This window comes from Tamandua tetradactyla, chromosome 1, assembly GCF_023851605.1.
Source record: "Tamandua tetradactyla isolate mTamTet1 chromosome 1, mTamTet1.pri, whole genome shotgun sequence".
Lineage (NCBI taxonomy): Eukaryota > Metazoa > Chordata > Mammalia > Pilosa > Myrmecophagidae > Tamandua > Tamandua tetradactyla.
Window position 1 is genome coordinate 124,129,990 of NC_135327.1, and position 25,216 is coordinate 124,155,205.

The 25,216-nt window shown below is 36.5% G+C and overlaps 2 protein-coding genes across 22 annotated transcripts in view; one reads left to right on the forward strand and one right to left on the reverse strand.

Moving 5' to 3' along the window:
• The window catches only part of ANKIB1 (ankyrin repeat and IBR domain containing 1), a 212,979-nt gene extending 199,814 nt beyond the window's left edge, over positions 1–13,165 (reverse strand). For 10 of the 11 annotated variants that reach the window (XM_077159136.1, XM_077155843.1, XM_077155076.1 and 7 more), the window contains exon 1: positions 12,581–13,094. The gene's annotated coding sequence lies outside the window, so the exon portion shown is untranslated. The other variant, XM_077153457.1, reaches the window with a different exon arrangement.
• The window catches only part of KRIT1 (KRIT1 ankyrin repeat containing), a 54,147-nt gene continuing 42,002 nt past the window's right edge, over positions 13,072–25,216 (forward strand). The window contains exons 1-6 of one of the 11 annotated variants that reach the window (XM_077166963.1): positions 13,072–13,381; positions 13,476–13,648; positions 15,048–15,177; positions 18,800–18,903; positions 19,799–19,958; positions 22,937–23,029. In XM_077166963.1, coding sequence (XP_077023078.1) covers positions 18,802–18,903; positions 19,799–19,958; positions 22,937–23,029 — 355 coding nt within the window. In that variant the 5' untranslated portion in view covers positions 13,072–13,381; positions 13,476–13,648; positions 15,048–15,177; positions 18,800–18,801. Of the gene's footprint in view, positions 13,649–14,107; positions 14,132–15,045; positions 15,178–18,799; positions 18,904–19,798; positions 19,959–20,549; positions 20,637–22,936; positions 23,030–25,216 lie in introns of those variants that run through there. The other 10 variants (XM_077165451.1, XM_077167703.1, XM_077164688.1 and 7 more) reach the window with 10 other exon arrangements.

The following is a 25,216-nucleotide window of genomic DNA, read 5'->3' on the forward strand; positions in this document are numbered from 1 at the left end:
GGATTTTTAGCAGAGGAGTGAAATAACCTTATATTTGACAGAATTACCCTGGCTGGCTGTCGAGAAGACTAACGGAGTGGGAGCAAGGTTAGAAGCAGGGAGACCATTTAGGAAGTTGCTGTATGTGGTAGCCTGGATAAACTGGATATGCTCCAAAGGTAAGAACAGACAGAATTTACTGGCAGACTGGTATTAGGAGTTAGAGAGAAGGAAAAGATAAGAATGTCTCCAAGGTTCTTGAACTGAACACCCAGAAAGATGGAGTTACCAGTATACTGAGAGGGGAAGACTCCAAGCAGTGGAGGTTTGAGTGAGAGATTATATATAATCATCTTACATTTGAGGGGCCTATTAGATGTCAGGTAGGCAAAAGGGGAAATACAAAATGGAAATGAGGAGAGACGTCTGGGCTGGGGATACAAGTGGACAATGTAGATGGCATTAAACTGCTTGAACAAAAAGTTTAGAGAAACAAAACTCCACTAATGTTTTTTCACACATACATCTTCCAATTTTAAAATGCTGCAATTCACCTATCAGAAATAAATGAATTAGAAATCATTAAATATATACATGTTAAACAAGATACAAAAATTAGAAACCAGTAATCCAATGAAGGAGACAGATGTATACAGAAACTACACCAAGGAGTAAAGAGTAAAGTAGGTAACACGGAAGATAGAAGAGGAGAATTATGAAGTTCAATATTTGACTATACAGCTTTTAGGTTACAAGCTGGTACACTGACATTATGGTATGTGCTATATTTAAAGCCTGTCCTTGAAGTGTGGATGATATTACTTAGGTTGAGGGGCAAAAAATTCTAAATGGAAAGAGGTCTCCTTCAAATTGTATCTTAGATAGCAGGAATAGATGAGAGAATCTCTAAACTAAATGAACTTACATCCTGTCTTTTCCCACACCAATCCACTCTAAGCAAGATTTCCAGATTAATCTTACTATGTGGCCATGCAATTGTTTTTACCTTCTGAAATTCCCTTTGGAATTATAGTTGACTGCATTCTTTTAAAATAAAAATCTCCCTACCTGTGTTAGTTAGATTCAGTTGTCAACTTGGCCAGGTGAGCATACCTAGTCTTGTTGCTGCGGACATAAGTCAACGGTATGTGAACCTCATCTGCTGCTAATTACATCTGCAGTCAGTTAGAAGGCGTGTCTGCTGCAATGAGTGACGTTTGACTTAATTGACTGGTGCTTAAATGAGAGAGCGCCAAGTAGCATGGCCTAAGCAGCTCGGCATTCCTCATCCCAGCACTAACAGCTCAACCCAGGCCTTTGGAGATGCAGAAAGAAGTCACCCTGGGGAAAGTTGTTGGAACCCAGGGGCCTGGAGAGAAGACCAGCAGAGACCATCTTGTGCCTTCCATGTAAGAAAGAACCTCAGTGGAAAGTTAGCTGCCTTTCCTCTGAAGAACCAACAAAATAAATCCCCTTTTATTAAAAGCCAATCCGTCTCTGGTGTGTTGCATTCCGGCAGCTAGCAAACTAGAACACTACCCATCCAGCCTTTCTGAAATAGAATTCTTTATCTAAAGCACATATACAGAAAAATGGGTTGAGTATTTTTTAATCCTCCTAATGACTATACACAACTAGTACCATTCTAGAGGGATAAGAGAAAAATTATTTCATACAATAGGTGCCAGGAGCACCAGTGGCACATAGGAATTTTAAAAATGAAAACTCTAGGGTCCCACCCCAGACTTACCAAGTAAGAAACTCTGGGGGTGGAACCTAGCAGTCTGTATATTAAACCCTTGAAATGATTCTGATACATGATAAAGTTTGAGAAGCATGGCTTTAGAACATTAAGGTTCAATTATCTCAAAGAAAGTGAGTTGGAAAAGGCTACTAGATTACAAAAGCCTTGAACATTGAATTTATTATTTTTCACCTTCTGTTGCCTTATGTATTTGGCATATAGCCCACATTTAAAGAGTTTCCGAATAGATGAAAAATCAGAGGTAGAACTCTCCACATTTCCATTTTTTTAACTCATTCAATGATAACAAATTATCAGCTAGACCTTTATCTTGCCTTCTTAATCCTCCCTTTTCTATAGAAAAAGATAACTTTTTAAATCAGAATATCATACCCTAAAATTGTGGACATTACATCAAGTCGCATTTCAGAGCAAGAATAATCAGACATTATTAATGCAAATTCATCAATTCGATAGATGAGAAAACTGAAGCCCAGAGAGATCACATGGCAAGAACAACCCTTTCAAAAGTTGAAAAGACCAAAGATAAATGAACTATTTTTAGCTATCTTCATCTGGCTTGAGTATAAATGGCTAGCTTAATAGCTTTAAATAAATTAAGGATTTAGATTGAAAACATTAGAACAATCTTTACTTTTACAACTGCTTCTGGAAATAAACACAAACATCATCAAAACCACCACTGCTTTATTATTTACTTATTGGTAATAATTTTGACCTTTTCTCATTCCTTGCTCAATATACTAAATGTATAAATCAGAACCTTAACATTAATAAGAATGCATCCAACTGTCCTATCAGTTCAATACTTAATTTCCCAGAAACTGATCTCAAGACTGTTCACAACAACTCTCTCATTCAAGCAACATGTCAATTTTTCTGATCAGCAGCACGTTTATCTTCATGGTTAAACTCCACTCAACTCAGAGAGTGTCTAGAAAAAGAGTCACAGAGGAGCCCATTTGACACTTTGTGTTCCAAAAGGAAAATAATTTAATTGTACTCTAACCTTACACAAGGGTTCTGAGGTAACTAACAAGCAACAAACAGACAAATAAGTCAAGGGGAAATAAGTGCTATGAAAGGCAGTGAGGTATATACATGGAAAGAATAAGGGCTTTGCTGTCATGAAGATCTTCTGGGTTCAAGCCTTATTTCTAGTACTTAACTTGCCTTTATTTTATAGGTGTTTTAATTTCCTAGGCTGCTCAAACAAATACCATGATCGGGAATTTATTTGCTCAGGTTTAAGGCCAGGAAAATGTCCAAATCAAGGCTTCATCAAGATGATACTTTCTCCCCCAAAACTGTGGCACCCTGAGGCTGGCTGCCAGTGATCCTTGGTTGCTCTGTCACATGGCAAGCACATGACAGTACCTCTTGGTCTCTTCCAAGTTCAGTCTCAGCTTCTTGCTTCCTATCTGTGCATCCATTCCTTTTATAAAGGACTCCAAGAATAGGTTTAAGACCCATCCAGTTTGAGGTGGGCTATACCTTAACTGAAGTAATGTCATCTAAAGGTCCTACTTGTTATGGATTCACACCCACAGGAATGGATCAAGTTTAAGAACATGTTCCTTTGGTGTACATACAGCTTCAAACTACCACAATAGGACAGAAGTGACATTAGTATATAGTCTCATACTGTAGATACCTAGTCCTTATTTTAGAATATAAACTCCTTGACTATAGGAACTATATGCTTTATGCAACTCTGTATTTTCCCCCATATTACATGTACACAGGTGTTCAAAAAATATTTATTTAACTAACCCTGGAACAGATTTTAATATAACAGATAAACTTCCTAATATGTGCCCTTGCTTCTAGACTGCATCCCCAACTCCATTTTCCCTCCCACAACCAGACTAATTTTATAAAACCACAAATCTGGTTTTGTCCGATTGCATTTTAAAACCTTCTAAAGGCTACCAGCCCTTAAGAAAAAAGGCCCTGTCAAGACCAGAATGTATTTCCTCTGCTCACCTCTTATAACTCAGCTCTGCCCACTGAACTATTAAAGCTCCCCCAAAGATAACATATGCTCTCTCCCCTACAGTACTTTGTATATTCCTGGAATGCACCCCACCCCACTCCCACAAGCTCCATTTCAATAGACTAGCTCCTATTAGTCGTACAGGTGCCTGCTTAAAAGATATTTTCTCTATAACCTTTCCTCATCATGTAGGTTAGATACCCTACATCTCTATGATACATGCAACTTACCAACTAATACTATAACTGCTTACTTACCTACCTCTCTAATTATCAGGTAATCAAAAGGATCATACCATATTCAGTTTTATACCCATTGCTTATCATAGTTCCTGGCACATAAAACATCTTTAATAATTCATTACTCATTCAACAAATAAAGCTCTAGGTTACCAACAAGATTGGTTTCCAATTTGAGACTCTAATAAAATTTATCTATTTACTTGTAAATAACTCAGAAAAGACAATTCATTCAAAACATGGGTGCCTAACGGTGTAAAGAAAAAAAATTCTATCACCTCATTCTATACACATTTATTAGGGCACAGAAAGCAAAATAAGAAGTTAATTTTTTAAAGAAGAGAAAAAGGATTTAAAAAAATTTATTACTGGAAACCTGCTTTGTCTTGGCCCCATCCCCAGAGGTGAGAGTCACCAAACTGGATATGAGCCTCAGTTAAAACAAGGAGAGCTACATATGATGAAGGAAGAAACAGAAAGAAGTTGCTGCTCAGCCTGGAATGCCATCTCAGGACTAAAGGTGTACGGATGATGACTGAAAAGAAAGAAAAAATGCAGCAGCATTCCTGATAGCATTGTGGAGCTAAGTTACCAGCCCTTGGTTAATGACTGCTGATTTCTCACTAAGGAGGAAAACAATCCCCTTAATTGTTTTATCACCTTTTTTTACTTTTACATTTTATGGCTGAACATGATTGAAAGGAAAGGCAGTACAAGGTTAGAAGAAAATTTAGGAAAAAAATTTATACATTAAACAGCCCCTTTAAATTGATGAGGAAAATAATTCCAATAGGAAAAAAATGGATAGAGATATTGCGTCAGTTTGAAAAGGTTTATGAACTCTAGAAAAGCCATGCTTTAATTCTAATCAAACTTGTGGAAGCAGCAGTTTCTTTTAATCCCTATTCAGTACTATAGGTTGGAAACTTTAATTAGCTTATCTCCATTGAGATGTGATTCAATCAAGTGTGGGTATTAAACTTGATTAGCTAGAGACCTCCATCCATTCCAGGTGGGTCTTGACTGGTTTTACTGGAATCCTTTAAAAGAAGAAGCACTTTGGAAAAAGCGAGAGAACAAGAGAGAAAGCCACGAGATTCTGAGAGAGCAGAGAATGACAACAGAATTAGAAGTCACAAGGAGAATGCGTACAGCCAGAGACCTTTGGAGATGAAGAAAGAAAATGCCTCCTGGGGAACTTCATGAAACAAGAAGCCAGAAGAGAAAGCTAGCAGACCTTGCCATGTGCCCTTCCAGTCGAGAGAGAAACCCTGAATGTCATCTGCTTTCTTGAACCAAGGTATCTTTCCCTGGATGCCTTGATTTGGACATTTTTATACACTTGCTTTAATTGGGACATTTTCTTGCCCTCAGAATTGTAAACTAGCAACTTACTAAATTCCCCTTTTCAAAAGCCATTCTGTTTCTGGTATATTGAATTCTGGCTAGCAAATAAGAACAGATAAGAAAAAGCAATACATAGAATCAAAAATAAAAATGACCAATAAATATGGAAAAAGATGCTGAGGCTCTGAGTTAGTGAAATGCAAAATAAAGTTACTTAGCAACCTCTTTACAATTCAATTTATTTTCAAAGGAAAATGTTCAATGATAGTGGGGAAAATAGTCTCTCAACATTAATGGCAGCAATATTATGTATTAAAACTGCATAATTTGTGTTATTGTACTTCACTTTTTTTTAATTAAAGGTTTGTGACAACCCTGTGATGAGCAATCAGTACCATTTTTCCAATAGCATGTGCTCACTTCATGTCTCTGTGTCACACTTTGGTAATTCTCGCGCTATTTCAAACTTTTCAATAATATTTTCAATATAATACCTTTTTTGGTGATCTGTGATCAGTGATCTTTGATGGTACTATTGCAATGGTTTAGGGGTACACATGAACCACACCCATATAAGACTGTGAACATAATCAATAAATGTTGTGCATGTTCTGACTCTCCATGAACTGTCCATTCCCAGTTTCTCTCCCTCTTCTCGGGCCTCCCTATTCCCTGAGATTTGTAAAGGGTCCTAGATGGTAAGTTCTTACAGCAATCACATATATTCAGGAGCTGTAACTGTTATTTCTAAATTTTGAGATACTGTGCTATTTGTGCATAACCTTGTCATTCCCTGAAACTTCAGGTATTTATGTGACACGTGAGACTCTGAATCACAGCACTGAAGCTATGAAAGTCAGCAATTCCCCATCCAGCAACTGTTAAAAAGTGGAAAAAGTGATCAGACTTCAATTAGAGATATGAATGAAGCAGATTTGGATAGGACTAAGGTAAATCAGAATACAGAGTAAAGGATGATACGTCCATATTTTAAACTTCAAGTTCTGTGAGACCAAAGGGAGAGATGCTGTGCCAGTTTGAAAGGATATATGTATCCTAGAAAAGCCATGCTTTAATCCTAATCAATTGATCTTGGGGTCTGCCCCTACAAAACTTATTCCTGCAAAGAAGAAACTAAGCCTACTTATGATATGCCTAAGAATCACCCTCAGAGAACCTTTTTTGTTGCTCATATGCTGCCTCTCTCTTTAAACCCATTCGGCAGGTGAACTCACTGCCCTTCCTCCTACATGGGACATGACTCACAGGGGTGTAAATCTCCCTGGCAACATGGCACAAGGCTCCCAGAATGAGCTGGAACTCAGCATCATGGGATTGAGAAACTCTTCTTAACCAAAAGGGGGAAGAGAGAAATGAAACAAAATAAAGTTTCAGTGGATGAGAAATTTCAAATAGAGTCTAGAGGTTATCCTGGAGGTTATTCTTACTCATTATACAGATATGCCTTTTTAGTCTGTGGTGTATTAGAGTGGCTGGAGGGAAGTACTGAATCTGCTGAACTGTGTTCCAGTAGCCTTGATTCTTAAAGACAATCATGTAACTAAAAAGCTTTTATAATGTGATCGTGTGATTGTGACAACCTTGTGTCTGATGCTTCTTTTACCCAGGATATGGACAGATGAGTAAAAAAATAAGGATAAAAAATAAATAAATAATAGAGGGGGATAAAGGGTAAAAATGGGTAGATTGAAATACTAGTGGTCAATGAGAGGGAAAGGTAAGGGGTAGGGGATGTATGAATTTTTCTTTTTATTTTTTTCTGGAGTGATATAAAAGTTCTAAAAATGATCATGGTGATGAATATTCAACTATGTGATGATACTGAGAGTCACTGACTGTATACTATGTATGGACTGTATGTGTGTGATGATCCTCCAACTAAAAAAAAGACCAGCAGAGGTGTGGGCCAATTGGCTCAGATGCAAAAGATAAAAGGGTGTTGTGTGTGTTGGGGGTATAGAAAGTTGTACAAAGTTAGGGGCCCAGTGAGAGGTTGTGGATCTGCCAAGTAGGACAGGCTGGCAGGCCCAATGGTCAACGACATAGAATGGTAGAGGGCAGTAGCAGGTAGGTGGTGGTTTATGTGGCTGGGAGACTGGTAAAGCACTGAGGAAATAAGTACAATAACTAAGCAAATTGTTTCAGTTTGCTAAAGCTGCCAGAATACAAAATATCTGAACTGAGTTGGCTTTTACAATGGGGAAGTTAACAAATTTACAGTTCTAAATTCATGAAAATGTCCTAATTAAGGCATCAACAGGACAATACCTCCTCTGAAGAAAGTCTACTGGCACCCGGGGTTCTCTTTGCCAGATAGCTAGGCAAACACTGGTGTCTGCTGGTCCTCTGCTCCTGAGTTACATTGCTTTTAGCTCCTGGTTCCAGTGGCCTCCTCTCTGAGCTTCTGTTGGTCTCCTTAGCATCTGCCGGGATTTTCTCTCTCAGCTCTCTCTGAGCTCTATCAGCTTTTAAAATCTGACTTTTATACTCTCATAAAGGACTCCAATTAAGGATTAAGACCCACCTTGAACTGGATGGGTCACATCCCTACTGAATACCCAATCAAAAGGTGCTACCCCCCAAAAAAATTAATTAATTAAAAAAAAAAAGGTCCCAAATACAATAGGTCTGTACCCACAGGAACAGATTAAAAGAACATGGCCTGTTCCTTGAAAATAATTGTATGATGATAAGGCTGTCGAAGTGTGACTGTGCGGCTGTGAGAGCCTTGTCTGAGGATGCTCCTTTCGACTACCTTATAGAGCCTTGTCTGAGGATGCTCCTTTCGACTACCTTATCAACGGACAAGTAAAACATATGGATTAAAAATAAATAAATAATAGGGGGAACAAATGTTAAAATAAATTTAGTAGACTGAAATGTTGGTGATCAGTGAAGGGGAGGGATAAGGGGTATGGTATGTATGAATTTTTTTCTGTTTTCTTTTTATTGCTTTTTCTGAATTGACGCAGATGTTCTAAGAAATGATCATGATGATGAATATACAACTATATGATGATAGTGTGAGTTACTGATTATATAACAAGAACGGAATGATCATATGATGAGAATATTTGTGTTGTATGTGGTTAAGTATTATAAATAAAAAATAAATTTAAAAAAAATCATGAAAAAAAAAGAACATGGCCTTTTCTGGGATACATAACTTCAAACCAGCACGCAAATGATAACTATATGAGACTAACGTGAAGTCCAGTTTCTTACTGTCAGAGAAGGTATTTAAAAAGATAGAAAGGGACAGCTAGAAAGAACACTGGAGGGTGGGACTCAATTTGAAAGCATAGCCAAAAAACAATGGTTTTATAATACATACACACAGTACAGTATGTATGTATATGTGAGTGTGTATATTATATATATATATGTAAGTGTAAACAAACCATATATAGGTGCACATACATTTCATGGGTTTCCTAGCTCTGTCTACTGAGATGGCCTGGAGAAAATGACAACTCTGTAGCAATGAACATACTGTACTTCCCAAATCTTTACTAAAAGAAATCAAGGATCCTTGGAAAAATGGATAGTACTGTTATACCAATGCTGGTTTTCTGATTTGGTGGGTTGTATGCTAGTTTTGAAAGATAGTGCCTTGGTTTTGAGGAATACCCGTCATAGTGTATAGGGGTGATGGAACATATATACATGTATGGAGACAGAGAGAAAGATATTAGTCAACAGGAGAAATGCAATAAAATGTCAACAATGGGAGAATCTGGGTGAAGGGAGATACTATAGCTCTTTGTACTATTCGGCATCTTTTCTGTAAAGTTGGAATTATTTCACAATAATTTGTTTAACCCAAAATAAAGATGTGCTACAGAATGTTTAGTGCTACAGCAAGTGTGAATCAACTATCATCCAAGTCTGAAGCCAGGAAATCGAATGAAAACTCTGGCTTAACATGTTTGAGTTACATACCTTCTTTTAACAGTACTCAAAGGGGATACACTGACAATGAGGAAAATGTTTTATGTATTTGGAGATCTTAGAACACCTCAATGTTATAAATTAACTTTCTCCATGGATTTTAAATGGGTATATTACAATTCAAAGAAAAAAGGAATCTTGACTTGGGCAGGCCATCATGGCTCAGCAGGCAGAGTTCTCGCCTGCCATGCTGGAGACCCAGATTCGATTCCAGTGCCTTCCCATGCAAAAAAAAAAAGGAATCTTGACCTATTCATGTTTGTAATCCCACCTAACATATTTATAATTTAGTCAATATTATGTCCTTGGATGAGAATTCTATCCTCAATATTGTTCCAGTCAGAAAATACAGTGACCTGAGTACCAAGGATTTTGCTACGCTGAAAGAAAAGATGGCCTATATCAAGTCAAAAGACAGTGAGGGTAGAGAAATATCAAGTATTATCCTTCTTAGGAACTTGGAGGAATATTAATTTATTTTCTCTACAATCCTAAAAACAGAAGAGTGTATAAACAATAGTAAAAAGTCTTAGCAGAAAGTATGGAAAATTAACAGCTTCTAGAAAAAAAAAGAATAAAACATTTATAATACATATCAGGCTTTTGAAGAAAAGAGTTGACAGTAGGAAATCATCTTTTTAAAAATGTGGCCATTAGTTAGAGGTGTGAAAAATTATTAGAGATTGAACCATATGAAATTGCTGATAAAGCACATATCCTAGGTCTTTCAAATCTAAAGGAATTACTACATTCTCATTAAAGAAACTAAAAACTCCACAAGGTAACTAGGTAACTGTTAAAATTAAATTCAAATTTTCAAAAAGCTTAGATTTCAAATAGCTCAATACTCTACCTTCCCAGAGAATGCACATTTTTGCTTATTTTATAAGTTCTGGGATCAAACGCTGAACTCAAAGAAGAAAGATACACATGCCCAAAGATCTGTGTTATCTAAACCACAATGAACTTCAGAATTATGTCTTTTCAAAGGTTTAAATAACAACTGAAGATCACATTTTGCTAGCATATAATTTCTCAACTTTCAACACACAAAAAATACCTTCTGAAATTTGAATTTTTCTTCTCAAAGCATTATTAAAGAATTAAAAACTGTATTATGGGGCAGGCCACCATAGCTCAGCCAAGCCAGAGATCCAGGTTCAATTCCCGGTGCCTGCCCATGCAAAAAAAAAAACAAAACAAAAACCTGTATTATGACTATATTACAACTCCTCCTTAAGGAGTACAGGTCAAATCTTTTCTAGTGTATTACAAATAAAACAACAATTAGCTGAACTATAAACCTGAATCTGTATGGTTTTTAAATGGAGGAAATTTACTAACTAGGGCTGTTCTAAAAATTAAATGAAATAATGTGTGTGTGTGTGTGTGTGTGTATATATATATATATAGCGATTAGCATGGTGGCTGGTACAAATAAAGCATTCAATAAATGCTATTTTTGTATTTTCTTACAGAAGGGATGCAAAACAACCCTAAAAAGGTTAGGTGCCTTAAAAACTTTACTATACAAAAGTATATAAAGGCAGACACAGGATGCAATCATAGTAAAATATCTAGATTAGTAAATTCAATGAGGAAAGGAATCTTGACTTATTTATCCCTGTAGTCCCAGAACCTAGCACAGTGCCTGGGACACATATTAAGGGATCAACAAAGGTTTGCATAAATGAAGTGAACTTGTAAATTCTCCAGGGGGTGGAGTAGTCTGAAAAGCCAAATGGGAGTCCATAAATTACTATCCCCTCATCACTCTAAAATTGTTTTTGGCAAATGTGTCAGGTGTGAACTCCATTATTTGAAAGTAATACTTTTTACTTTCCATTTAATGAATGCTGTGTGTGATTCCTCAGAGGGGAAAAAAGTACCCAAGGCACTGATGCAATTTTCAATGGTTTTATTTTATTCAGGATTGGCTTTCTGCGAAACAAATCCTAGTTCTAACTCCCATTCAGGGAAAATCAAACAAACTTAATTCATAATACCTCTACTTATATATAAAAATTAGCTTGCATTTTTATCTACAATTAAGTTGTAAATACACATATTTCACTTTCACAAGATTGAGCGCACACCCAAAAAAGGAAACAGAAAGAAAGAAAAACAACTCTCTCAGAAGCAGTCATAGTAGCGTATCTTGGGTTCTGAATTCTTTCATACTGGAAACTCAAAATTCCTAGCACAATGGGCAAGAGAACAAGCATAATATGAAAATATGGCCCTGTCTTCTCCACCCTACTCCCAAAGATAAGAAGGGATCAATGAGATTTATAAAAAAGACTTCTCCAAGTTATTTTCCATGGCCTCACTACAGCACCTGACTCTTATCTGGAAATGGAATAATTTTACAAAAAGTAAAAACCAAAAGGCTTCCAAAGCCTTCTGAAGATTTTCACAAAATAAACTCTCTCACACACACACTCACAATTTGTATGTAAATCCAAAGCCCTTAAAATTATCTAAAGGTATCCAAAATGCTTATTATTTTAAACACCTAACTTTAGTTCTCACATTTAATTCTCAAATCTACTAGAAAGCTCTTCTGGAATGGATCTTCATTTCAATACAAGATTGTTCAATAGGCAATTCCATGTGAATAGAGCTTGTGAAACTAATTCTCAAATCTCCTCAGGAGATGCTTATTTATCGCTCTCGTTCCATTCTCCTGAGACTCAAACTGGAGTCAAACATAGAAAACAGCTGACACACAGGAAGAGCGCGCAATGAGGGTCCAGAGGAGCGCCCCATTCTTTTCTTTTGATGGAAGATGCTAAAAAATAAAGGTCCACCAGAGCCATCTGCATCTATCCCCACCCATCACAGCCCTGTAGAACCACCCGTTTCTCAAGACTTGTCTAGCCCCCGAGGTCTGCAGAACACTTGGCTTCCACGTCTAAAAGGATGAGCAGGGGAAACTGTGAGCTTCGGGGTGCATATACAAAGAGGGAGGACACAGACACTCTTGAGGACAGAAGGACAAGGAGATACATATAGATAGGGAGGATGGGACGCACCACGAAGACCCGAAGAATAGCAAATTTGATGGGAAAAGAGCCCCATGAGGTAGCCCGAAGATGCTTCCAGTTCAGGGATGGGGGAGGGAGGGAGGGAGGGAGGAACGGACGGACAGACAATCCTCACAGGGAAGGCGGCACATGCGAAGGAGAACCGGGAGGGCGTGAACCAGACAGCGACGAACTATGAGCCTAAAATGGGTTGAGACCGCCTCAAACAGATCCAGACCGCGAAGCTGCTACTTACGGTTACTTTCCCGGATGATGGTGAGGGTCGGGTGCACCCTACAGCTCTGCAGTTCTGCCTGCGCCGCGACCGCCCAGCCTCTAGCGCCGAGCGGGTGACCTCAGGTACTCTACCGCCCCACCCACTCAGGCAGGCGCCCCCCCTCCGCGACAGCCCGGTGCGCCAGCGGGTACAAACTGGAGGCCCGCGGAGAGCGCGACGTGAGCCAGAGGCGCTGGCAGCAAGGCTCAGACTGGATGGGCGCCCTCCATCCCTCTTTGGCAGCCGCACAACCTAACTCGGGGGAGGGGAAGAGGGGGCGGTGGCTCTTGCCTCCGCCTCGCGGTTAAGTCCGGCTCATCCTACCGCCGCGAGCGCGCAGCCCCGTCCGTCCCCTCCCCCCTCCCCCGCCTCCAGCGCAGGCACTGGCGCCCCCGCCGCCACGGGTGCCGCCCCCGCCACCAAACAGTCCGCCAGTGGCTCCAGAGAACCCGTAGCCCAGGGAAGAAGCAGCAAATACGGCAGCTGCCTTGCTACCGACCCGGAAGCTCTTTCGCCTCCAACCGCGAGGCTGCCAGGAGTGTGAACCCGGAAGCGATTCCCTCGCCCCGGTAGCAGCCGTATGGGAAGTTAAGGCCAGTGAAGACTCGGAAGCCGTTAATTCGGGAGAAGCTGTCGGGTGTTTGATGCAAAGGTGTGAAGAGAAGAGAACACAATCAACAGCTGGTGGTCAGGAGGTTCTCCAGAGATCCGGGAGCGGGTTGGGGAGCGCGGGCGAGCCGGGGAGGCCTCTGGCGGCAACTGAGGGTTTTCCTCTCACAGGTAGTTGGGCCCGACCTCTGGCACGGCACCTATGCCTGGGAAAAGGGAGGAAGAATGAGAAAGCGGTGACGGTCCCTCACCCCCCCCTCCCCAGGTCACTGTCCCACCTTTTGAGTTGAATGTAGCGTCTAGAGAGCCGTTCGGCCGCCCGTACGGGTGAGACCGCTGGGTATCCTTTGGGGAAACGAAGAGGAGCAAGCTCCAGACTTGAGCGACAGAAAACGGAGCGGTGGAAGTTTCAGCCATCTCCACATCTAGTTTCTCCAGGCAAGGAGTTTTATTTCTTACAAGCAGTTACCGAGAAGTCAAAACCACATTTTTGGTGGAAGCTCTGCGCGAAGACGCTTGCACGTCCATTCGGGTATTAGACTTTGATGGGTTGTGGCGGTGGAGAAAACCTCCAAGGAAAAGTGTATTTTTGTCATTTTAGGGAAAGCAATTCACTGCTTGTCATTCTAGCTTTTCTCTCCTCCCTTCAACTCTCCTCATTTTGCAAGGGTCTTTGCTTTCCTTTTGTGCGTTCTACCCGTGATGTTTTTACTGTCTCCGTTTATCTAGCAGGTCCAATTCAGGATATCAGCCCCACCCTTTTTCTACTCTTGCTGGAGAGCTCTGTGTCTTCATGATTTCCGTTTACCATCTGCTCTTTATGTATTTCTGCAATATTTTAACTGCTGCTGCTTTTTTTTTTTCCGGTAATGCGTCTTGATATTGATAAGTGGCATTTGGTAGAGACAAGGAAAGTGGAAAAGCTGAGTTAGACAAAAAGAAAAAGCTGAGTTAGAAGTAGCACCAAATGGCTGTTTCCGTTCTGCTTTATTATTACTTCCTCTGGTTTTATTACCATAAACCAAATCGGGTAGCAAAAGGATGAGGGTTTTCTGGTCATTAAATGCCTCTAAGGAAATTTGCACTGACAATTAGTTATCATCCCTTCTCTTTAATAACACTGTACTTTAGTGAAATATTCCAGAAGAATGGAGAGGGTTCCTTGGGCAAGTAACATCTCTTTACCTCAGTTTTCTTCTCTGTAAAATGAGGATAACAATAATACTTACTTCATAGAGTTTTTTTTTTGGGGGGGGGGTAAAATGAGTTAATATAGGTACTGCAGCTTAGGACATTGTCCAGTACATAATAAACAAATATTAGCTACTCACATTATCTTTGAAGTATATTAAATGTTATATTTAGAAAATGAAAGCAGTAGAACTTGAGGACAACTCAACATCTTTTTGACTGGTGAAGATGCAAAGAAGATAGACTACATTAGCAATTTTTACCTTTATGAAGGATAAGTTTCTTTTTTGTTTTTTATCTGGTTATTAGAAGTTGGCATGGATTATAAAGGTTGAAAAAAACTTAAGGGTAGAGGGAAGAGGATCATCTTTTTGTCTTGGGAACAACTTTCCAAGTCTTAAGATAATGCTTCCTTTTTATTTTCTATAGAGATACACATACTGATCATTGTTGGTCATTTCTATTAGCATATACTTCCAGATTGGTAAATCATCTTGTCAGCTTTGACATCTGCTTACTAAATTTACCATATCCATGTTCACATACTGAATATTTTCTTTTTCTCCATTACACAAGACTTTTTAAGTTTGTCTGTAGTCTATATAGCAAATGTTTCTTATTGAAGACCTTTGTGTTTTGTAAACAGGACTGTCTACCATACCAAAGGAAAATTAGCAGACCTGTCCCATGGGCACTAAATGATAGTTGTACCACGTCCTCTACTCCAGTGATAGTGACAACCAGAAATACCCCTACATATTTCCAAATTATCCCAGGTAGGTACTGTGCACAATTGAGAACCGCTTGAATGTATTTTAAGGTCTCATAGGCACTATATTATCGTTTATGACTTCACAGTTCCTAGGATAAAATAAGCCAAATCGCAAAATGCCACATATCAGATATAAGTCTTCATAAAATTCTTAATGAGTTTATGAATTTGGAATTAGAAAAAAGAATGTTAGGGGACAGTTTAGGCAGCACTATTTCCTAAACTTAGTCACCTGATCCTTTACCTAAAACTCAGTATAAATTTAGTGCAAAGTCTAGTTATGCATTTATTTTTAGCTCATTATTTTCTTCCTATCTCTTTACATGTGTTTCTGCTTAGCAGTTTTGCCTTGATATATTATTAGCCTTTGTTGTTTTCCTGACATGTTTCTTGTGACTGGAAGTATGTATGTTTCAAATGGTCAAGTTTCGTGATTTTCTGGAAACTCAGTTTTAAGACTGTGTTGGAGATATGTTAGTATTAAATCCTTTAAAAACAAAATAACCCCATAGTTATTTCTTTTGTTTTTTATGATGTCATGTCTATTTATCTTTTCAAAGTTGAGTGTTCTGTGAATTACTAAATATTCTAGGAAAATGATGAGTATTTAAAAATAAAGCACTTTGTGGGTCATTCAGCACAAGAATTGAATTGCTTTAAACTATGTTTAGAAAACTAAGACTTCTCTTTTAGCTACTTAATGGAAAATACTGCCATTAAAAGTTTGTTATTGGTCATAATACAATCACAAATATTTTCTTGTATTGCGTATGAGCCATTCTGTGATGGTTTTCCATAAATACCTAAGTCATAGCACTTTAATCATATCAAAGATATTTCTATAAAATACCATCTTTTCATTACCCATTTCACAAAGCAAAAGAAAATATATTTTACCCCTTTTTGTATACATTGTGCTAAAAACACAAACCTTTTATAGTGTAGTAAGTTCTGTAGCTGATTTTATAATGTAATAAGTTCAGCAGCATGTGTTTTTTTTTTTTTTTTTAAAGGAAAGACAGAGAGAAGGAAGGAAGGAAGGAAGAAAGGGAAACATTTTTAAACATTTTCTTGTTTTATCGTATTCTGTTTCTCCGTTTTTGTTACATGGGCTGGGGCCGGGAATCGAACCGAGGTCCTCCGGCATAGCAGGCAAGCACTTTGCCCGCTGAGCCACCGCGGCCCGCCCAACAGCAGCATGTTTTAAACAAGGGAACATGTTTCTGTAATTGTGTGTCATGTTTGTTATACAATATATTCACTGTGCAATGTCTTTCTTTTGGGTGGTTGTAGACTTTAAAGAAGCATCTATATATCTGCATAATTTGTAATGTATATTTTGTTGAAGTCATCAACCATTTGAGGTGAAAAGTGTTTGCTTGCTAGAAATTCTGGGAAGAAAAAGGCCTCATCCTTATCACTCAGTGTTTAGAAATTCTGTTTTATGAGATGGGTTTTAAGAATGTTGTGGAAAAATTGAACTGAAAAAAGTTCCATGGAATGCAGAGAAAGAAGTAATGAGATGTCTTCAAAAACCTTCACAAAATGAAATGTCTTGATATTTTACTATAGTTTCTTTGGACCTTCATTAGGGAACATCTGTATTTAAAATAAATTTTTAAATTATATAATTATTTAAATTATTTTATTATTTAAAATAACATTTTTGTACAGTAATTTCTTATTAGTCTAAAGTATATTTAAATGCCAAAAGATACTGGATTTTAAAAGAATGTCTTTTTAAGGAAAATTTCCAGTCATTGTCAAGGCATTTTTAAATATTTATTTAAGGAAGTGAAATAAAGGTTCTAAACTGACATTGTCAATTGCAGTTGAGAAAACAATAAATTACTCCATCTGTTCTATAACATTCAGAATCCCTTTTTGTAAATGGCCTCTTTTTTTCTCTTTGTATGAAGATAGGATCATTAAGAAACTGATTAAAAATGAACAGAACATTTTAATACCTAATGGGCTTTTTTTAAAAACTTTTTTTATTATATAGTGTAACATATACAAAGCAAAGAAATAAAGCAATGTTTTTCAAAGCACTGTTCAACAAGTGGTTACAGGACAGCCCAGAATTAAAAAAAAAAAAAAAAAACTTGAGGAAAATTCATCTTAATGTAGCTGGAAAAGAAATTCCTCGTTTTTTATGATTTTAGAGATTTGCTGGCATGTAATTGGGGAATCCTTTTTAATAAATATGTTTCAAGAGATGCATTTTAGTCTAACCATGAAAGAATTAATAATGCACTTTATGAAGAGCTAGGACTGTTAGACTGTGAATTTTCTAATGGTGTGGCTGAAATTCAATTGGAAATTGTTCAGTGGAGACAAGAATCCTTTTTCTTATCAGACTAACTGTAGATAAATATATGGGTGGGGGGAGAGGGGGGAGAAGAATATATTTGATAGAAGACATTTGGATTACCTAGGAAATTGAGAATGGGAAAGACTTAAAATCACCAATAAGCTTTTATCAACTAACCAGTTAATCATGGCTCTGTGATAGGTGCTTCCAAAGAAAGTTATTTTTATCTCTGGCTTCCAGGGGATTATGTTAAAGAAATAACTTGCTGACAAAAGGAATGAAATCTGTAACCTAGTGAAAGTACAAGTAATGCCTAGGTGCTTTCCTAACAAGAGAGATTATAATGTTTATATTTAAGTTACTTTTCCAGACAATTGAAATATAAACTTTTAAAAGTCATACCATTGGTTTAAACTATTTTAGATGGAGATCTTTATGATATTTCTCTTCCTTATCAAATATAATAAAAGTAATTTCATTTTTTCTTGTTAGCATCATTATAAAGAGAAATTATTTTTAGTACATTCATGCTTATGTATAGGCTTGCTTTGCCCTTGCCTGAAATGGGCTCAGACACCAAAGATTTGAGTTCTTGTGTCTCCTTTGTTCATCCCTTATTTCTTGGTCCTTAGGAAGGCTGTACTGAAGAAAGTATATAGAACTTTATTTTAGCTGTTTAGAAACTTTTTTGCTTAATTTATAACTCTGAGCTCTGTTCCAAAAGAAAATTTGACATGTGAGGCAATTTTAAACTTTATTTTAATTCATCCAGATTTCTATCAATAGTCTCTTTTCTAAAGATTTCAGAGTGAATATCAGTGGATATAAAGCAGCTACCTATTTCCAACTTGCAAACTGTTAACAAAGGTGTCAGTGTAACATCCCCACTTTTGTCTAATTTATGGAAAAATGAGTATGAATTATTCTGAATCACTATTTCAAGTCATTATTTAGTATTTTTAAGACGTTTTATAGTCATATCACTGGATTTTAGATGGCTGTTTCTTCTGTTTTCTTAGTTAAGACCTGTGAAAATATCCCCATTTAAAAAAATTTTACCTTAACACAAAAGGATAAAGGAATGCAAGGAAATCTTAAATTATAACCTAAGTTTTGCGTAGTTCAATGGTGAAGATACAAAGTCATGTCTGAGATAGAAAAATTATTTTAATTCTTTAAAAATTTGTTTTCAAAATAATTGCACAGAAATAAAAGTTGTCAAGTTAGGATACGCTTTTATATCTTTTAACTTGCCACCAGTTGTGCCATTTAATTTAATCTTTCAAGGGATTTTTTTTGTTGTTTTATAAAGCAATGGGTAATCCAGAAAACGTAGAAGATGCATACGTTGCTGTTATTCGTCCAAAGAATACTGCCAGTCTCAATTCTCGGGAATACAGAGCAAAGTCATACGAAGTGAGAAAAATTTAATAACATTTGATTATCTACCATTGAAAGTCACTCTGCCTTATCATTTACATGTAAAGTATTACTGTATATTGTAAATTCTTATTGATGAGCTAGTTAATCTAGATCTCTGCTTATCACTCTTTTTTCTGCTGCATGCCTTGAAAAAGGATAGTTATTTGCTATTTGTCAATATGTATAGGCTAACAGATGTTAAAGTAACTTGAGTTTTCCTTACAATTTATAGATTTAGTTGTTAGTACAATTTGTGGAATAATTCATTTATTTTAAAACCACGAGAAAAAGTCAGCTCATTGAAAAATTCAATCTAAATGCTGTTCTTGGTCATTTTGCAAATAACTGTTTTAAAATATCTTTTACCTTTAATGCAGTTTTAGACAGTTAAATTACTTCTTGAATTACATTACATGTACTAATAACATGTAATTGAGACAAAAATATATATAATAGAATTATCTTTTCTATGTAACAGATTCCATAAACTCTGTAATACTTCTAATCTAAGCTGACTCCAACTAATTTCTCTTAAATTTTGATTAAACTGGTTTTTAACATAGGTTATATTAAACCTGTTAAAGGTACTGCAGGATTCTCTGCAAGCTGCTGCTGCAGCTATACTCTTACTTAATGAGTCTCAATCCTGCTTGTACTTCAGAATCATCTGGGGAACTTTCAAAGCAACCCAATACCGTGACTCCACTCCCCAGAGATTTTGATTTAATAGGTCAGAGCTGGGTCTGGGCATCAGTATTGTTTTAAAAGCTTCCTAGGTTATTTTAATATGCAGCTAGGGTTAAGAAAGACTGCCAGATACTGTTATAGTATTCTGGGGCAAGTAAATGTTGTTTTAAACTTTCTCTTAATATTATTTTTCCCATCTAAGATTTTGTTGCATGAAGTTCCCATCGAAGGACAGAAAAAAAAAAGAAAGAAAGTTTTGCTGGAAACTAAGCTTCAGGGCAACAGTGAAATAACACAAGGCATATTGGATTATGTAGTAGAATCCACCAAACCAATTTCTCCTGCAAACCAGGGTATCAGAGGTAGGAGAAACTTTTCCACCCCCCCAACCCCCACCCGCACCCCCCGCCTTTCTTTCTTTTTTTAAATACAGTTTGTTTTAAATGCTTGTGGAGAAAGATACTTCTTTTTCTCTTCCTTTCCATTTAAAAAACTTGAAATGTTTTTTCTAAGATATAGCTAATCACTTTCAAGAAGTAATTTCCCTATAATTTTTTTAAAAGTTGAAAATACTTAAGTCACATAATATTAAATGATGTGTTCAGTAAGAAGGAGAGAAGAAACCAAGAGGCGATTTGAAAACGTAGAGTACAGATTACCTTAAATAAGTGTCTTTGAACTGTCCTTTAATTGCTCTACTCCAGGACAGAGGAAACTACTGTATAAACCTCTTTCTATAACTAAATAATAGCTGAGGTTTATGGTTCAGTGGAGAGTCCTACAAGTTACGAGGTAACAAAGGTTTTCTTCCCATTTGAAGTAGACCATTCAAAGAACCAAACTATTTTGCAGGTATTAACCCTGAAAGGCTGAAGCCCCACTTAAAATATTAAAATATTAGATAATGTATTATCTAATAAACTGATTAAAAATTAATAATCTGCTTTTCTTAGTCCTTCACTTCAAAAGAAGCAGATAACATTCAGAGGATGCAGAAACCATAAACTGTGTCCAAGATCCAGACATTATAATTTAAAAAGGTAAAAAGAATCCCTTTCCTTAATTATCAGATTTACTTTTTAATCAAATAATCCAGGAATTGATCTTAGCAAAAAAGAAACTGTCCTTGTGGGTTTCCAGGCATGTGAAAGATTCCTTTGGCTGTCACAAATTTAACCAGTGTTTTCTGCCTTAGATTTCTCTGATAAAGATTCATCCAGACTTCTTCCACTATTGCTAAATTGTTGCTAAATTCTAAAGGATCTCCTTAAAGACTAAATTCTTGAAGCAGAAATCTTAACTAGCCCAAATCACATATTCAAATGGAGGTAGGCAAGTCATAGTTTACTATGGATCAGCCAAACTCTGTGACTAGATCCATACATCTAGAAGGACAATGGAAAAGATGTCATTGTTACCAAAAGTGTCCCCTGGCCTAGAGGGCAGAATAGTTTCCCTTGAGAGGCTTTATGAATAGACAGCTATCCTGAAACTGTCTAGCACAATTATGTCCTGTATATTTAGGCTGTAAAATTAATTAGCCATTCACTACCCAAACATCCTGTTTGATTGAATTTTTCTAAATGTATGAAATACTTTTTGCAGTAGTATAATTCACTATAAGAATTCATTACAGGAATAGAATTTACCACAAGAAAATCACAAATGATCATAGTAGTAGTAGTAGTAGTTACATTTTTGTATAATGCTGTATATAGTTTACAAAACACTGCCACATGTATTTATTCATGAAATTGTTAAATTAATCCTGTGAGTTGGTATGTGGTCATGTTCACATCTGTAAAATGGAAATGCATATTCACATGAAAGTGGTAAATATGGGAAATTTTGAGTTATATATATATTGCCACATTGAATTTTTTTAAATGCCACTTGCTCCCAACCTATTTTAATTTCCCAACCATTTGAAAAGCAGTGTCGTAAATTATATATTTCTGTAAAGTTTGAATGCTATGCAATAAGCCTATGCTACTTTGTAATCAGGAAAAATGAAGGAAAAAGGCAAAGGTTTGTACATCTCTGTATTAGAGAAGTAAACTTAATATTCAGTATTAAAGAGGTTAAATTATGGTACCACCATATGAGGATATCTTATATTGATAAAAATTATTTTACATAGCTTTTGAATAACACATGTTTATGGTATGAAAAAATGTAAAAAGTATACATGGTTGTATATTTAGTTCGGTTTTAACAATGTTAACATTTTTACATAGAAAAAGAGTGGAAGGAATTAATTCAAAATGTTAACTCAAAAAAATGGAAAGACAGACATAGATTCTTAAGAAAATCTTACTGTCATTAGTAGAAGAATTAGGACTAGAACCCTTATCTCCCAACCTGTATGTGCTTTTTTTACCTCGCAACAGATGTCGTTGTTACATACATGTAAGTTAACTTTGCAAAATGGACAATTAAACGGTTGGGTCAGAACTAGATTTTGGGAAGGTCAAGGCAGGAAAGATTAAGTGGTAATAAGACCTCAAGCCAGACAAAGGAAATATTACCTTTGACCTTTATTCTGTATCTAACACTTATATTTTGTACAGCTGTCCATTTTATAAAGTAATTCTTTGGGAACTGTAATAATAAGGGCTGTAATAATCACAAATATTGACTCCAATATTTCAGAATACATGAATCTCTTTTCAACTTTTAACATTGTCTGTATTATATACCCATCCACAGAAGGCATTCCATCTACCAGCTAGGCATACCTACCTGGATCAGGAACAACATTCTATTTCTTGGGTGGGGATATTGGAATGGTTGATAAAAATCATGGCAAAGGTATTTAGAGGATGAGGGGTTTTAGAATGTAAGACTTGTAGGTATAACATTTTTAACGGTCATAGCCTTCTTACTGCTGAATCAGGAAAAACAGACTAATACTGTATTATAAGGCCTTGAAATTTATGTATACCACCCTCCTTAGCCAGCCTTGACTCTAATAAAATTCTTATACCTTCTACATTCCGTCTGACTGAGGAAGTATATGATTGTTGCCCCTTGCAGAGTACCTTTATATTCAGCTGCTCTCTCATTACTTGCCACAACAGTTTTCCTTCCTTTGCACAAGAAACTTCTCTACTAGTGAGTCAAGATCAGAGCCCTCAACATACTGGTTGATGGTCCATAAAATTATTATACATTATCAGGATTATCATTTGTCATGAGTGTGTATAATAATAAAATTGACTTTCTATATTTACATTCCTCTTTATGCTGCTTTTGTTAAAAATTTTCTAATTTTCAAAGTAATTCATAAATTTAGTAGTCAATTATTTTTATATTTGCTGACTTCTAAAAAAATTTTCAGGAAAACGAGTAGTGCTAATGAAGACATTTCCTCTGGATGGAGACAAGATGGGCAGAGAAGCAGCACTATTTATTGTTCCATCGGTTGTCAAAGGTAAAGTTTTAATCAATCTCATGAATCTTTATGTAATTTAGATCCTGACTTAAACTCTGTTGAGGAATTTGCGTTTATACTGACTACTATGATATTGTAAAATACATGTTATTTTTAAATTAATAGAAGATGAAGAAAATGGTCACTTAAAGGTGTTTTGATTTTAGAATAATAAATGGGCTTCTAGGCTGAACATTAACATTTTTGTTTGCATTTTCTAAATTAGAATAGAGAAATGAGGAGGGACTATATAATTGAAATTTTTTAAAAGAGTTCAGATTTTAACAGGATGTTTTTCAAAGGAGATGCTTTACAGTCGAAATATATACTTAAGTATTTTGTAAAATTAACCCGAACTTGTTGTAGTGCTGGAAGAATTCCTTGAAATACTGAACATGAAAGTACTTTAAAGACTATAGAATACTGGCCTTATATGAAGTTTAGTAATACACCTTCAGTCTGCTGTTACACAGTATTTTACTAGCCATCTCTAGAATTCCAGATAAGATTTTTCAGCCATACTTATTTTAGAAATTTCAGTATTTTAAGTGGTGCCAGAAGTCTTTCTGTTTTACAGCAATATTGAGGAAAAGAAAGAAATAGGTGTTCCTGTAAATCTTTCAAGATTTTAAATACTTTGTTCATCCAAGTGAAACAAGGTTACAGAGATGGTCATTACTTGAACCCAGACAAGGACTTCTAATTCCACAGCTAGAAAGATTTGTTATACTTAATAAATTTTAGTGTTTATTTTATTTTTTTGCAAGAGCAGTAGATTGGTGGGGTTTTTTATTTGTTTGTTTGTTTGTTTTTTACTTTTAAAAAGTTTAGGGCAGTACAACAGTGGCTCAATGGCAGAATTCTCACCTGCCATGCCAGAAACCTGGGTTCGGTTAAAAATTTCCCACTTTAAACTACTTTTATATATATAACTCAGTAATATTAATTACATTCACAATATTGTACTGTCAGTACCATCATCCATTAACCAAAACTTTTTCATCACCCACAGCAGAAACTCTGTGCTCATTAGCAGTACCTCCCCATTTCCTTCCATCCCTGGCCCCGGTAATGTGCAGTCCGTTTTCTATCTCTAATGACTTTGTGTGTTCTGGTTTTTCATGTAACTGAAATCATACAATATTTGTCCTTTTGTGTCTACCTTATGTCACTCAGCATAATAACTTAAGGGTTCATCCACGTTGTTGCACATATTCGAATTTCATTCTTTTTTATGGCTGGATAATAGTCCAGTTGTGTTTATCTGCCACATTTTGTTTATCTATTCATCTGTTGACAGATACTTGGGTTGTTTCCACCTTTTGGCTATTGTGAATAGTCCTGCTATAACCATTGGTGTTCAGGTATCTATTTGAAACCCTGCTTTCATTTCTTTGGGGTATATACCTAGGAACAAAATTCTTGTGTTATATGGTAATTCTATGTTTAACTTTGTGCAGAATCTCCAAACCATGTTCCATCTCAGCTGCACTATTTTTATATTCCCGCCAATTTATACATGTGGGTTCCAGTTTCTTCACCTGCACACCAATACTTGTTATTTTTCCAGTTTTTAACAATAGCATTTCTGATGGGTGTGAAGTATCTCTTTGTGGTTTTGATTTGCATTTCCCTAATGGCTTAAGATGTTGAGCATCTTTTCGTGTGTTTATTGGGCATTTGTACACCTTCCTTGGAGAAATGTCTATTCAAATGCTTTGCCCATTTTTTTAACTTGAAACAGAATGGCTTTTTAAAGGGGGAATTTAATAAGTTAGAAGTTTTAGTTTTAAGGCCATGTAAATGTCCCGATTAAAGCAAGTCAATAGAAATGTCCAATCGAAGACATCCAGTGAAAGACTCCTTGAATCAAGAAGGCCAATGAAGTTCAGGGTTTCTCTCTCAATTAGAAAGACCCATGGCGAACACAACATCTGCTATCTTCCTCTCCAGGCCTCTCGATCCACGAAGCTCCCTTAGAGGCATTTTCCTTCTTCATCTCCAAAGGTCGCTGGCTAGTGGATGCTGTTGTTCTCTCTTCCCTCTGTCATGGTTCTGCAGCTCTCTCCTCGTTCTCAAAAGAAACTCTTTCCAAAATGTCTCCTCTTTTATATGATTTCATTAAACTAATCAAGACCCACATAGAATGGGTGGAGACATTTCTCCATCTAATCAAGCTTAATCCCC